The sequence below is a fragment of the Meriones unguiculatus genome, chromosome 20 (assembly GCF_030254825.1).
Source record: "Meriones unguiculatus strain TT.TT164.6M chromosome 20, Bangor_MerUng_6.1, whole genome shotgun sequence".
Classification (NCBI taxonomy): domain Eukaryota; kingdom Metazoa; phylum Chordata; class Mammalia; order Rodentia; family Muridae; genus Meriones; species Meriones unguiculatus.
Window position 1 is genome coordinate 47227930 of NC_083367.1, and position 14853 is coordinate 47242782.

The 14853-nt window shown below is 35.6% G+C and overlaps 1 protein-coding gene across 2 annotated transcripts in view; it reads left to right on the forward strand.

Moving 5' to 3' along the window:
• Window positions 1-14853, forward strand: part of Sec63 (SEC63 homolog, protein translocation regulator) — a 67257-nt gene that overhangs the window by 31119 nt on the left and 21285 nt on the right. For both annotated transcript variants that reach the window (XM_021644371.2, XM_021644370.2), the window contains exons 5-13: window positions 1820-1881; window positions 3424-3482; window positions 5336-5386; window positions 6374-6482; window positions 8860-8954; window positions 9055-9187; window positions 11158-11250; window positions 12513-12667; window positions 13849-13996. In XM_021644371.2, the coding sequence (XP_021500046.1) occupies window positions 1820-1881; window positions 3424-3482; window positions 5336-5386; window positions 6374-6482; window positions 8860-8954; window positions 9055-9187; window positions 11158-11250; window positions 12513-12667; window positions 13849-13996 (905 nt within the window). The remainder of the gene's footprint in view (window positions 1-1819; window positions 1882-3423; window positions 3483-5335; window positions 5387-6373; window positions 6483-8859; window positions 8955-9054; window positions 9188-11157; window positions 11251-12512; window positions 12668-13848; window positions 13997-14853) is intronic.

Sequence of the window (14853 nt, forward strand, 5' to 3'; positions counted from 1 at the left end):
CCACCCTGATTTCTGTTGTGGCTGCATTAGTTTACATGTTAATATCAGTGGTGGATGGGGCTCCTCTCTGCTTATGTCCTCACCAGCCTTTGTTGTCATTATTTTTCTGATAGTACATTCTGCAAAGATAAGGTGGAACCTCAGACCACAGCTGGGATACAAGTTGAATAAATTGTAATAAATGATAATAATAAGAAAAAAGAAAAAAAACAAAATTTAAAAAAGATTTTATTTTTATTTTTATTTTTTTTTAATTTTTGGAGATAGACTCTTAACTAGGAAGCCCTAAAGCATGGAACTTCTAGACTACCTGCCTCTGCCTCTGCCTCTGCCTCTGGGATAAAGGCGCGCAATATCATGTCTGCCTAGAGATGTTGAACACTGTAAAAAAAAAAAAGCTTGATTGGTTAATTATAATTCTTTTTTTTTCCCCCTGTCTTATTAGTCTGGGGTTAGGGGGAAGGAGCAAGAAAAATTCCATGTGTTAGGGTGCAGGGTTGGTATAAAGTTTACTATAAATCCTTTCTCTGCAGGTAGGTGGGAAAACCTACCTTCTTCCTCTCAATTACCTTTTATCCTGTTTTCTTCCCTTTGCTCAAACCTCATAGAGCTGTAATGGGAAAGACTGGATGGTATGGAGGACCAACGGGACGTATCTTACCCTGTGTGAAGAAATTGAGATTTTTGTCTAGTGCTTTTTATGATCTATAATAGGATTTGAAATAAGGCCATTTTAATTCTCTGCTTTGAGCTCTTGGTCAGATCAGGACTTACATTTTAGTTAGGTATTGAAAATTATTCTGTCACTTTTACATTGCCGGACCTGAGAAGCTCTTGTATTTTTTTAGTTCTCCTGTCACTTGGCTTAGAAGAGCTTTTCTACACATCATTGAAGTTTTACAGGTGATGTTTACATCTTGAGAGCATAGGGCCACTGTTTTGGAAGGAACTACTATATTTTAAAAGTGTTTAATATTATTAAATTATTAGTGTGCTCATTGGAGAACTTTTAGAAAATAAAAGCCACTTAAAATCTTTCTTACATTTTTAGAAAATGTAGTAAGTAAGTAGCTTTTGAATTTCAACTGACTAAACCTGAGCTAATTGGGGATTTATACTAAGATCTAGGAATTAGCATTTTCTGATAACAGAGCATTTCTACATACACACACACCCCTTCTCTGATTTCAGAGTGACTGTTTTTGATTCTTTGGGTTACTAATCCCTTTGTGGTATGTGTTCACACATGTAGGTGTATATGCATGTAGAGGTAGGTTGATGTTGGGTGTTTTCCTAGATCATTCTCCACCTTATTTATTGAGAAAGCCTCTCTGACTTGAATCCAAACAGCAGCTAGCCAGCTTGCTCCAGTTATGTACTGTCTTTGTCACCTGAGTGCTGAGTTAAATAAGTGGACTGCCATCCGTTTGTCAGATTTGTGTGGTTACTGAGGACTCTAAACTCCAGTCTTCATATTTGCATAGCAAGCACTTTACAGAGTGAGCCACCTTGCCAGCCTTGCTGCATAGGGAGAGGGTGTGGGACACTGAAGAAGTGAAGAATGCTTTGCACTCTTCCGAAGCACCAAGGAGTTTAGTGCCCAACACCGTGTTTGGGCAGCTCACAGTCTCCTGTAACTTCAGGGGCTTTCAAAGTCTTTTTGGGTGCTTTTACTCTTGTACACATAGACACACACAAAATTAAATAAAATAAATGTTAAAAAAACAAAAAATTGATTAGTTAATGAAGTTGTTGCATGTGAGTACTTATTTTTTAGGTATGGTTTTCTAATTTTGATACCTTGTTTTCTTCATGGTAGTTTAACAGATGAAGAGTCTCGGAAAAATTGGGAAGAATTTGGAAATCCAGATGGGCCTCAAGGTGTGGTGACTATAAAAATATTGGTAGTATTGAGTATTAGCTGTTTTCATAAGAGGAATATTGATTTTTCTCAGTTTATGGGTATGAAAATTACAGCCATGAGTTACATGAATAAATTGAACTTTTCTCTTTTTAAAAGAGTTAAATTTTTCTTTTTTATATGTGTAAGTGTTCTGCTTGTATTTATGTTTTGTACCACATGCTTGGCTGGTGCCCACAGAGATAGAGAAAGGGTGGGGGCAGCAGATCTGGAACTGGAGTTTCAGGTTGTTGGGTACCATTTTGGGGGGCTGGAACTGAATCTGAGTCCTAAAAGAGCAACATGCACTTCCTTTTTATCAAATTTATTTTATTTGTGTGTTTTGCTTATGTGTGTAAGGTTAGAAGAGGATGTTGGATCCTAGGAACTAAATTCAAGTTCCCTACAAAAGCAACAAATGCACTTAACCAGTGAGCTAGCCTGGCTGTAGGGATGGCTCCAACTAAAAAGACAGCAAGTGCTCTTAACCACTGCAGTCTTTCCAGCCCCTACCTTTAGTTTTTACTTCATTTTTCTTTTTTGAAGTTTATAGCACCCTATTGAGTAGACCAAAGCTTCCTATAATTCCAGCTCTAATGTTCTTGCTCTCTGGGTACTTGTACTCATGTGTATGTACCTATTCACAAATAGAAACACATATATGTAATTTAAGAATAATTTTTAAAAATTATTTTTGTTTGTTTGGTTTTTAGTATTGTGCTGGGTAGCTAGCTCAGTGAGAAAAGAAGGCTGGAGTTCAGACCCCTGGCACCCACATAAAATTGTTGTGACCTACTTGTAATTTTAGTATCCAGGCACAAACAAGCAATTTTCTGGGCAAGTTGGCTAGTTAGAGTAGCCAGATTATTTAGTTCTAGGTTTAGGAATAGTCCTTGCCTCTATACTGCTGCTATATCTATGCCTGTCTGTCTGTCTGTCTATAATAGCTATTGAGGAAGACACCAGATGTTGACCTTTGGATTCTGTATGCATGACACTTGCATATGTATTTTTAAAAAATATATTCCTCCACATACAAATATGTGTACACATATGCCTACCATGAGACATGCAAGAAGTTTTTTCTGTACTAATTTCTTGCATTTTCATAGTGTATATGAATTCAAAGCATGAAAGAATTTGTTTTTTGGAGAAGGAAACTTAAGTGTGAAAAGTTTCACGATTAAAAACTATGAGGTTTCATATACACACTATTCTGTAACATAATACATACATACATACATTTATTTATTTTGAGACACTATCTTACTCTGTAGTCTATGCTACTTTGAACTTGCAGTGATCCTCACACCTCTGTCTCAAAAGTTGTACATGCCTGGGTACATTCTATTAAGTTTGTATAATATATATATATATATATATATATATATATATATATATATATACACAATGTAATCTTAAAGGTTTGTGAGAAAAGGGAAAGGAGCATAAGTTTGAGATATAAGTAAATAAAATTGGAAGAGTCTTTTGAAATAGTAATTTTTTATTTTGTTTTATTTTAGCTACAAGCTTTGGAATTGCCTTGCCAGCTTGGATAGTTGATCAGAAAAATTCAATTTTGGTAAGTGCATTTAATCAGGCCTATCCTAATGTGGTTGATATGCTTTTTGTTATATACTATATATAGGGTGTAATATAATGAAGGCCCTCACAAAGAAAATCTGACTTGCTGTTTAGTTTTTTACTGAGTTTTGGAAGCTAATTTTTACATAGCAAGAGGAAAGAATTGGTTCCCATTATTACACTGTTGGTTTAGGACAATGTATTCTAAATTTAAGTTTGAAACTTGCCAGTTTTACCAATTTATTTTGAAGGTATTTTGGGGTAATGTCTTACTTTTAGTTTGAGAACTATTAGATTTTATGGTGGCCACATTTATCTAAGGTGAATTCATAATGTAACTTACTTTTTTCACCGTTACTCAAACTAAGGTACTGTATGCTAAATTAAGTCATGTCTATTCCATACTAGGAGGCAGTGGGGCATCAGGTAGATCCATCAGTGATAGTTCCTGAAACCCCAAAATATCAGGAAATGTCTTAATATATTGTTTAAAAATTAATGATCCGCAGCTGGGCGTGGTGGTGCACGCCTTTAATCCTAGCACTCACGGAGGCAGAAGCAGGTGGATCTCTGTGAGTTTGAGGCTAGCCTGGTCTAAACAGTGAGTCCAGGACAGCCAAGGTTACACAGAAAAACCCTGTCTTGAAAAAACAAACCAAACAACAACAAAAAAGACCCCACCACCCCTGCCCTCTCCAAAATGATGATTTGCTGCTTGAGATTTCATGAAAATAGGAGCTGTTTTGTTTTAATTTTTCTTTATTACTTTAAAATGTATTCTCTCTCTCTCTCTCTCTCTCTCTCTCTCTCTCTCTCTCTCTGTGTGTGTGTGTGTGTGTGTGTGTGTGTGTGGTTGTGGTTGTACCTATGCCACAGTGTATGTGTAGAGGTCAGAGGATAACTTGCAGGAATTGGTTATCTCTTACCATGTGGGTTGGAACTCAGGTGTTAGGCTTTGTGGCACATGGCTTTACTTACAAACCATTTTGCTGGTCTGTAGAGCTTTTTGAAACCTTAAAAGCACACTATACACAGTTTAGCTGTAATTGCTTTTGAAAAATAAGTATTTTGTGACATTAAAGTTGGTAATCTTCAGAGCTCTATACTGTCTGCTTGTAAGTGCATCTGTCATGCTTAGGGTTACTATGGGAATAATAGAAAAGAGAAAGATAGCTGACAGATTTCTGATGAAGTTATAAGTGAAAATTCAGTAGATACTATTGAATAAAATGAAATGGCACATTTGTAGTTAGGCACAAGAGTTTGTAAGGGCTTTAATTTGTTTCACAGTACTACTTGTAGGGTGTGAATATAGAAAATACTTGACTGGAAGGAAAGCATAATTTATGAAAATTTTGCAGTTATCTATATGACATCAGTAAATAGAAAATTAAAAGGTGATTGTTATAGCAGACAAAAACTCTAGTGTTTGGATATAAGTGTTACCTGTATGACCTATGACAAGCTATACAATCTATTTGCACTTCAGCTATACTGTCCACAAAATTAAAAAAAAAAATAATGGCACTTTCATTGTATAGGATCAAATAATAAAGTACTTTTTTATTTTTTTTATTTTTTTTTAAGATTTATTTATTTATACATGAGCACTCTATTTGCATGTGTGTCTACAGACCAGAAGAGGGCACCAGATCTCATTATAGATGGTTGTGAGCCACCATGTTTGTTGGGAATTGAACTCAGGACCTCTGGAAGAATAGACAGTGCTCTTAACCTCTGAGCCATCTCTCCAGCCCCATAATAAAGTATTTTTAATAGTGGGTTCTTGTAAATTTGAACATTGTTGTAACTGACCTGATCAAGGCATAACTGTTTTCTCTTGAATTCTAGGTTTTACTCGTGTATGGATTGGCATTTATGGTTATCCTTCCTGTTGTTGTGGTAAGTTCTGTTTATTAATTTTTTGGGAGTTGCTCCGTAAGATTATTAGAATTTAGTCCATTCAACTTCATGTTTTTAAAGGTATTATTGTTGTTTGAGTTGGGGTCTGTCTTAACTTTGGCTGGTCTGGAACTTGATAGGTAGTCCACGTTGGCCTTAAACTCAGAGATCTGTCTACCTTTGCTTCCTGATTTCTGGGATTAAAGGCACCACCACGCCAAGCCTATTTTTGTATTTCGTTTTTATGTATGTGTGTTTGTGTGTAGGTTAATGTACATTCGAGTAGGTATCTGAAGAGTTCAGAAGAGGATGTTAGATTCCTGGAGCTGGAGTGGTTGTGAGCTAGTTGCTCGGGTGCTGGGAACAGAACATGGGTTCTCTACAAGAGCAGTACATGGTCTTAACAACTAAGGAATATATCCCTAGTTCCTAGCAGCTGCATTTTAAACAGTGTCTGTGTAGTACTTCCCAAGAGTTTTATTTCATTTGTTTCTTTTGTGCCTGGTGTTCTTTTTGATCCTGGAGTTTGTGTGGGTCCATGAGTCCTGTTGCACATCTGTCTTGACCTCTTCATAGGTTTGTTGTCTAAGATCCAGTTTCATGAGAACATGAATGAAAATACCACGTCAGCTTTAAAATGGCTCCTATACTTTTCAAATGTTTATTAGAAAATTCTTTGTTAGAAACCACTTTTTTTGCTTATAGCAATGGCTGTTTTTTTTCTTGTTTTATCTTTTAAACAATTTCTGCCTAAAACCTGAAGTATTTTAATCATGCCTGATGATTTATGTTTGTGTTAAGCTTCTGCCAATGTAAGTATTTGTTAACTAAATTATTTGAAATTTGGAACAAGCTCAAACACTTCATGTTCTTGGTAAATTTTTGGAAAATTTGCATGCACACACACACAAAAACATTGTGCTGCATGAAACTTAACATTTATCATTTTTCATGCTTTATATCTTGTTTGATTTTATTTGTGTTTAGGGCTCTTGGTGGTATCGGTCAATACGATATAGTGGAGACCAGATTCTAATACGTACAACACAGATTTATACATACTTTGTTTATAAAACTCGAAATATGGATATGAAACGTAAGTAAAATAACTGCTGTTTGTCGCATTGCTTTCTGCGTCATTTATATGTTGCTGTACATTTCTTAACTTTGCAGTAGATTCCGTCAGATTGAATCTAAAACCAGAAGGACGATTGTTGACTGGTTCTCTCTCAGCCCCACATTCAGTGACTTTTTTATACAGCTCAGGCCCACCTGCCCAGTGGTACCTCCTCCATCAGCAGTAAAGGAAATGAACCCCCACAGAGATGCCCACAGTCCAGTCTGACCTAGGCATTTCCTCAGTTAAGGTTCCTTTTTCTCACATGATTAGTTTATGTCACTAATGATATTATATAAAATTAACAGGTTCTGCATAGCAAAGGCAATACTTACATGAGTAAAGAGATGGCCCACAAGATGGAGAAAATGTTTGGTAGCTATATAACTGAGAGAGGTGAATATCTAGAACGTATAAAGAATTAAAAATCCTAAACCCAGAACTTGAAGAGGCAGAGGTAAGAGGATTGCCACAAGTTTAATGGCAGCCTGTGTCTACATGGAGGGTAAAAGCCATCCAGGGATTCAGTGTCTCAAAAACAAGAAGAATTCTATCTAACATTAGAGTTGGTCTTATTTAGAAAATAATCAACCAAAGCTGGCAAGGATGCAATTGCTGGTGAGAATGTAAGTTAGAGCAGCCACTATAGAAATCAGCATGAAGAGTCCTCAAAAATCTTTAACTAGAATTGTCATATGGTAAGCTATACCACTTCTGGGAAGATACCAAAAGGAATCTAAACCAGATTCTAAGATCTAAGCATGCACATACCTGCTTATTGTGCATTTCTTACAATAGCAAAGTTACAGAATAAGCCTAGGTATCTGTCAACAATAAATGGATATGAAAGATGTATATATAATTATTATTATTATTATTATTATTTTGTTTAGCCATAGGAAGAATGAACTTAGTGCAGTTGCAAGAAAGTTGATGAAATAGCAGATAACTATATTATGTGAAATAAATGAGACTCAAAGCAAATATTGTAAGAGATTGCTATCAGTTTTAGTATTTTGGAACACACATACATATATGTCACAAAAGTTGAAGCAATACTATCTGGGAAAAGGAAGAGTACAGAAAAGGGAGGGACCAATATGGTGAAAATACACGATATAATTGGAAAAAAAAAGTGTGAAACCCTTCACTGTGTATAGTAAATATAGGCTGTGGAATAGAATGAATTTTTTTGTCGTGCATACATATTATTCTTAGGTTGAATTGAAATACTAGTACAGGCACTTCTTTACAAAAAAAAACATTTTATGTGTTTTGTTTTGACCAAGGGATACTGATTTGTGAGAGTGTTACTTAGTCTCATGTAATTCTGTTACAAAGCACTTTTCAGCTTTGGATTTATTTACATATCCTTCATCTGTCTTTGGAACAGTGTTCCCTTCCTCCCTTCCTCCCTTCCTCCCTTCCTCCCTTCCTCCCTTCCTCCCTTCCTCCCTCCCTCCCTCCCTCCCTCCCTCCCTTCCTCCCTCCCTCCCTCCCTCACTCCCTCACTCCCTTCCTTCCTTCCTGCCCAGTGTGGTGGTATACGCTTTTAATCTTAGAACTTGGAAAGCTGGGACAGGCAGATCTTTGTGAGTCCTGGCGGGGGGGGGGATTATTTATTTATTTAGATAGCTGTGTGTTGGGCACAACTGTAGAAACTAAAGTGCAATGAGAAATGTGAATACTGTTGCCTAGGTCATTTAGCCAGGAAGTGACAGAGCTGTAGTCTGTACTCCTCAGCACCTGTGCAGCCTCACCTTTTGTTTGTTATATTTGTTACCTTTTGTTTGTTTGTGTGTTTTCTCTAAGATTTGGTTAAGGTGAGATTAATGATCATTGTGCCAGCCCCTTTAGAGCTTTTAGGACAATACTTGTGCCAGGGAATTATGCGTGTTTCCACAAAACTCTGCATGGGTCTAAGAAGTCATGGAATAAAGAAAACCTCTCACTCTTGGTAATTCATGATTTCCAGCCTTAGCTGAAGGTCACTAACATCACTAATTAGAGTACTAATGCTCTCTAGCAGGCTTCTGTGGAACACATGTTCAGTGTAGAAACATGCTATTATAAGTGATCTGAATTTTTCTAGTTGTTTTTGTGCCCTTAGTTTGATGAATGCCTACACTCACTTGGGTTGGGTAACAATTGTGTGCATTTTTTTTTTTAAAGTAAAGGGTATTTTGTTTGTTTGTTTATTTTAGTAGGAAATACACCTGTCAGTACTGGAGGTCAGATGACTTTTCAGCATTGTGCATGATTAGAAAGGTGTCTTACTTTAGGATAGGAAGTATCTCAGGAAGAAAAATCAATAAACAGATATCTGTTTACCATTCTATTTGTTTTATTTCCATAGGTCTCATCATGGTTTTAGCTGGAGCTTCAGAATTTGATCCTCAATATAATAAAGATGCCACAAGCAGGCCAACAGATAATATTTTAATACCACAGGTTAGGCTGATTCCTAATGATTCAAATTCCTTGATTCAAAAAGTATATGAGGGTGAATGATTCATGGTATGCTTCTGAATAATTATCTTATTTGTCTTAGCTAATCAGGGAAATTGGCAGCATAAATTTAAAGAAGAATGAGCCTCCACTTACCTGTCCATATAGCCTGAAGGCCAGAGTTCTTTTACTGTCTCATCTTGCTAGAATGAAAATTCCTGAGACCCTCGAAGAAGGTATTTGTTACTCTTAATATATGATGGGTTTTAATGGGACCAAAGCAACAGATGTAAGTAGTCCTGGTAATGAAGCATTTAGATACTGTTCCTTTTTTGTTCAGTCAAATCGTTGTGTATATTTCTCTTTTAAAAGTCTATATGTTATATAATTACTTTGCAAAGAGTTGAAGCATCTACATCAGATGCTTTGGCAGATGTCAAAATTTATTAATTGAGGGTGAGAGTATTTTGTATGAAATATTTAATAGTTGCAGGTTAGCAAAAGAATTTCCTAAATGGCTTTGCTTTTTGAGGCAGGGTCCTCAGTTACATCTCTCAGGCTGTCCTTGAACTTGCTCTGTTGCTCAGGCTGTACTCAGAGACCCTTCTTCTTCAGCCTCCTTTGGACTGAGCTTATTAGTGTGCATCGCTGTATCTGGCTCATAGTGGTTTTTTTAATAAAAACTTAAAAAATTTTAGAGGGACAAAAGTGGATTTTACAGCAAATATCTGACCCTCTTAATCCACCATTATTCCCTCATTTCTTAGTAGTAGCTACAGAAATATAGGTGTGATCTTTACTTAAGGGTTGATATGTGTTTGAAACTGTCTACTCCTTAAAAGGCAAGGGCTGAGATGTTTCCAAAGAGACCATTAATTTGACTATCATCTCCTTTTTCAGCTGTATTATTTCAGTTGACACTTGTTGTAAAAACGTTCTTTCTGAATGAAATCTTACTGTTCCATCACTGTTCAGCTTATGATGCAATCCAAGACTTGTAAAGATAAGACAATTTAGTGCTTGGTGCCAGAAAGAATACTTAGGGTGGAAGGAAGGGACATTTTTTAGGCATTGTTGTCATTGGAGTTACTTGGAAATAAATTAGTTGTTTTGTTATGTTCTGTAAACATATGTAGTCTTCATTTTTACCAGTCATTTTTCACACATAAAAGGCCTACTTTTTAGGTTGAATACCAAATTTAATGGATTTCATTTTAAAAGTTAATTTTTATCTGTACGGGTATTTTGTCTGCATGTATATCTTGGTACCACAGAGGCATTGGGTCCCTTGGAACTTCAGTTACTAGTGGTTGTGAGCCACTGTGTGGGTGTTAGGAGTTGAACTCAAGTCATCTGGAAGAGTAGTCAGTGCTCTTAACTGCTGAGAAGTCTCTCCAGCCCCCTCAAATGGATAATTTAAAAATTATTTTTCTGTGTTGCTGGTGTTTGGACTCAGGACCTGACATGTGCTGTGCAAATACTCTACCACCTACCTATATACTCAGCCTGTTAGAATGTTTTAAAAGTATTTTTTATTTTACTTTTAATGTGTGTGGGTATTTTGTGTGTCTGTGTATCCCATGTGTTCAGTGCGTGAGGAAGCCAGAACAGGGTATTAGATCCCCTGGGACTATAGTTAAAGACTGTTGTCAGCCACCATATTGGTGCTAGGACTTGAACCTAGGTCCTCTGGAAGAGCAACCAATGCTCTTAACCACTGAGCTATCTTGCCAGCCCATGTTTTCATTTATGTTTCTTTCTGGAAATTGGACTTGGGTTGTCAGGCTTGCACCACCAGAACTTTTACATTTTAGTCACAACCCTCCCCCCTTTAATTAACTTCCTCTTCTTTCAGTGTTTAATTGATTTTATTCTCATTCATAGTCAAGCAGAGAATTCTCAAAAATAGCAAGATTAGAATTGAATTTATGATTAGGACTATTTTAAAGGAAATAAGGAATGACTATAATAAATATTACTCCATTATGTTAAAAATTTGGCTTGGCTGCATCTTATGTTAGTGATGGCTTTCTGTCTACATTTTGCAGTGATACTGAGGAGAAACATTCTTTCAGACATTAAGATTCTGGGCTACGCGAAATGTTTAAAGGCCAGAATTTTGTGTGGGCTTCAAATGGGAAAGATGTTTTCACTGTAGGATTAGAAAGGTTTATTTCATATTTTTTGCTTTGTTTTGTTTTTTCAGATCAACAGTTCATGCTAAAAAAATGTCCTGCTCTGCTTCAAGAAATGGTTAATGTAATCTGCCAGCTAATAATCATGGCACGGAGCCGTGAAGGTGAGGAGGAAATGTAATTGTGTTGTCCTTTTTCCTGCAAGCATTTGCTTAATATACTTCATGGTTTAAATATTTATAAGTATTAGTTGTAATTCTGTATCCCAGGTTGATCAGGTTTCTCAGATTTGCTCATGATTTTACTCATTCTTTTCATTGTTTTATTTTTCAATTATTAAAATTTTTTCTTTGAATAATTTTAGTTATTTTGTATTTTCACAGTGAGTTTGAAATTCTTTAATTGGCATAATTTGTAGATTTTTTTTGGTTTTTTTTTTTTGTATGAAAAGTAAATTTTTTGGCCAGTAATAAAAAAGGAGATGCTAAAAAAAGGAGACTGTTTACAGTTTTGTTATTATGGGTGATTTTAGCTCTTGGCAGTGTTGTACTACATTTGGAATATTGATAATGTTACTTATTTATCATAAATTACTGATAATAAATACTTATTTATTTCCTATTGCTCACGCCTGTAATTTGAGTGCTTGTTAGGCAGAGGCAGGAGTTCTGGTTTGAGGCCAGTCTAGGTGACCTTGCTGCCTTAAAAAGTAAACATAAGGGATGGAGAGATGGCTCAGAGGTTAAGAGCACTGGCTGCTCTTCCAAAGGTCCTGAGTTCAATTCCTAGCAACCACATGGTGGCTCACAACCATCTACAATGAGATCTGGTGCCCTCTTCTGGTATGCAGACACACACGCAGGCAGAACACTGTATACATAATAAATAAAGTTAAAAAAAAGTAAACATAAAATTTTAAAACACAGTAAACATAAAATTTTAAAACACAGGATCTTGCTTTGTAGCCAAATCTGGTTTTGAACTCAAGAGTCTTTCTGCCTCAGTTTCTTAAGCAATAAGGTTACCATTGTGCTCCACCATCTCTGGCTTAGGGGACTTTTGGGGACTTCTGTGTTTGTGGTAGCATCTTACTATACCACCTGGGCTGTTCCTGAGTACTAGGATTGCCACCCAAGCGCTGGGATTACAGGTGTTCTCCAAATTAAGTCACGGTACAACTGACAGTGCCTGATATTTTACTGTTACTGGAGTCTATATAGAGAGTTTTGTTAAACTGAATTAATGGCTGTTGCTGGGTAATATACATTGACCAATTTTTAGCTTTTTAGGAGCTTTTAAGGGAAAAAAAAAATCAATATCCTGATCTTGAATTTTAGCTTGTTAAATGTTAGTGTGATTTTATTCCTTACAATGAAAGTGTAAAAAGTATAGCCTTTTTGTTTCTTTTTTTTCTATTCTTTCTAAGAAAGGGAGTTTCGTGCTCCAACTTTGGCATCCTTAGAAAACTGTATGAAGCTTTCCCAGATGGCTGTCCAAGGCCTCCAGCAGTTTAAGTCTCCCCTTCTGCAGCTCCCTCATATCGAAGAGGACAATCTCAGGAGAGTTTCTAATCATAAAAAGGTTTGTTGACTGATTTCTAGTCAGAGTTTAACAACTTGTATCACAAGGTAACTTGACTAACAGAGTTTTCTAGACTTGGTTACTGTGGACTTAGATTTTTGTTAGTATTTCTTGATTAGGTGATTTTACAGTATATTACTGCTATAGATTACTGTTTTGGGTTCAGTGAAATTTACCAATTACTATGTTATTTTTTTACATTGCAAAGATACATATGTATGTATGTACGTATAACAAGTAAGAATACACCATAAACTTTTCATTTTGTTTTTGACTTAAAGGTTGGACAGTTGTTATAGTTGAGTATAAACAAAAATCAAAAGGGTAAAGATAATTTCTTTCTTAGAAAATTCAGTAAAGACAAATATCTTAAAAATATGTAGAAATGAAAAAGTTTGGCAAATGAAACTGAAGCTAGAACTCTGATAGGAGATTTTAAACATTACTTTTGGGGCATGATAGTATGAGCTTGTATACTCAGCACTTCAGGAGGCTGAAGCAGGAGGGTTGTGGTAAATTTGAGGCCTAGGCTAAGTAGTGAACATGAGGCTAGCCAGGGCCATAGAGTGACACCCTATTTTAAGAAAACAAAAAGAAAGAAAAGTTAATTTGTATATAGTAGAAAAAGTGAGAAGATAGGCTTTGGCTTTTGTGTATTAAAATGAAATAAATGTATAAGAAATATATATCCAAGTTCTCTGTCCTTTAATCATATTGCTAGTATGTTAAGCAACAATTTAAAACAACAATATCCTCGAGTTGAAATTCTACCTACCTTATGATTTAATCTCTGTGAAAATAAAAATTAAGGACTTAGTACCTAAATTTTCACTAATTTAAATTTACTTGATTTATTGCATAGTAAAACTTGGAGAGGTCACCTGTACTTGGAAAGGTTTTATTCTTAAAGCTGAAAATAAACTTAGTTTATTTTTATTTTAGTTCATCTTTGAATCAAGATTCTATGTGAACATTTTTTATTTTTATAAATTTACTTTTTTTCTGATAAAAAAAAATCCTGTAATGAATTTATAACAAAACAACCTTAGTTTTTAGGGTCTTGCTTTGTAATACCCATAATGTTAACTTTCTGAAGTTGCTAGATTTTATTTTGGTTAGTATGCCAATGGTTTTCATTTTATTAAGAGTATTATTGTTTGTTTTGTTTTTTCCTTATTTAGTACAAAATTAAAACTATCCAGGATTTGGTCAGTTTAAAAGAATCTGATCGTCATAGTCTGCTGCACTTCCTTGAAGATGACAAATATGAAGAGGTCATGGCAGTTCTTGGGAGTTTTCCATATGTGACCATGGACATAAAATCACAGGGTAAATGGGAAGGTTTCCCTGTTACACATTGCAACAAGGTCTCATTTATTTGACTCAAACTCCTTTCCTTTGACTTTCCATCTCACTATATTGTTTTGTCTAGCCTGTATTTACTTTGTAGGCCAGGCTTCTTCAGATGTGGAGAAATCTTGCCTCTGCCTTGTAAGTGCTGATATTAGAGTCATTCACACTGCGTCCCTCTTTAAAACACTTTAATAATATGGTATAAACAGACTTTGTAGAGTATAGTTTTCTCATCAAAACCCTGCTTTTATTTTTGTTACAGTTGTGTTAAATATGAGGATACTGTTTTATAGTTGAACACTGGATTTTCTTTTGTGGATTAATCACCTGCAATTGAAAGTTAGCTTAGAGTAAGGATATAGAAGATTTAACCTTAGTTGAATTCTTCACACATGGAGCTGGGCAGGAGGTCATGCTGAGTGTAGAATGCACCCTCTTCCTGTGGTTTTCTTCATAACTCATGTCATGTCCATTCCTGTCTTAACCCTGGCTATGCTGTGTGCTCTTGCCTCATTAAAACACCATTTGCAACCTTTGGGGCTGAAATCCTGCATCAGGATCCATTGGCAGCTGCTTCAGTGTTTTCTCAGTGGAGTCCTGGTATCCTCTTTTAATTGCTTAACTCCAAAAAATGGAAGAGCTGTCCAAGTGTGATGAAAAGAGATATTTTGCATATATTATTAAAGAAAGTTATTTAGTGCTGAAATTCAAATTTATCTACAGTAACCTTTGAAAATTACTGTGCTTTGTGTTTCTTGTGTTTTTTCATCTTTTATCTTTATGTCTGTTTTAAATAAAAACACTTAATTTTCTACTGGCATAATTGCCCTGTT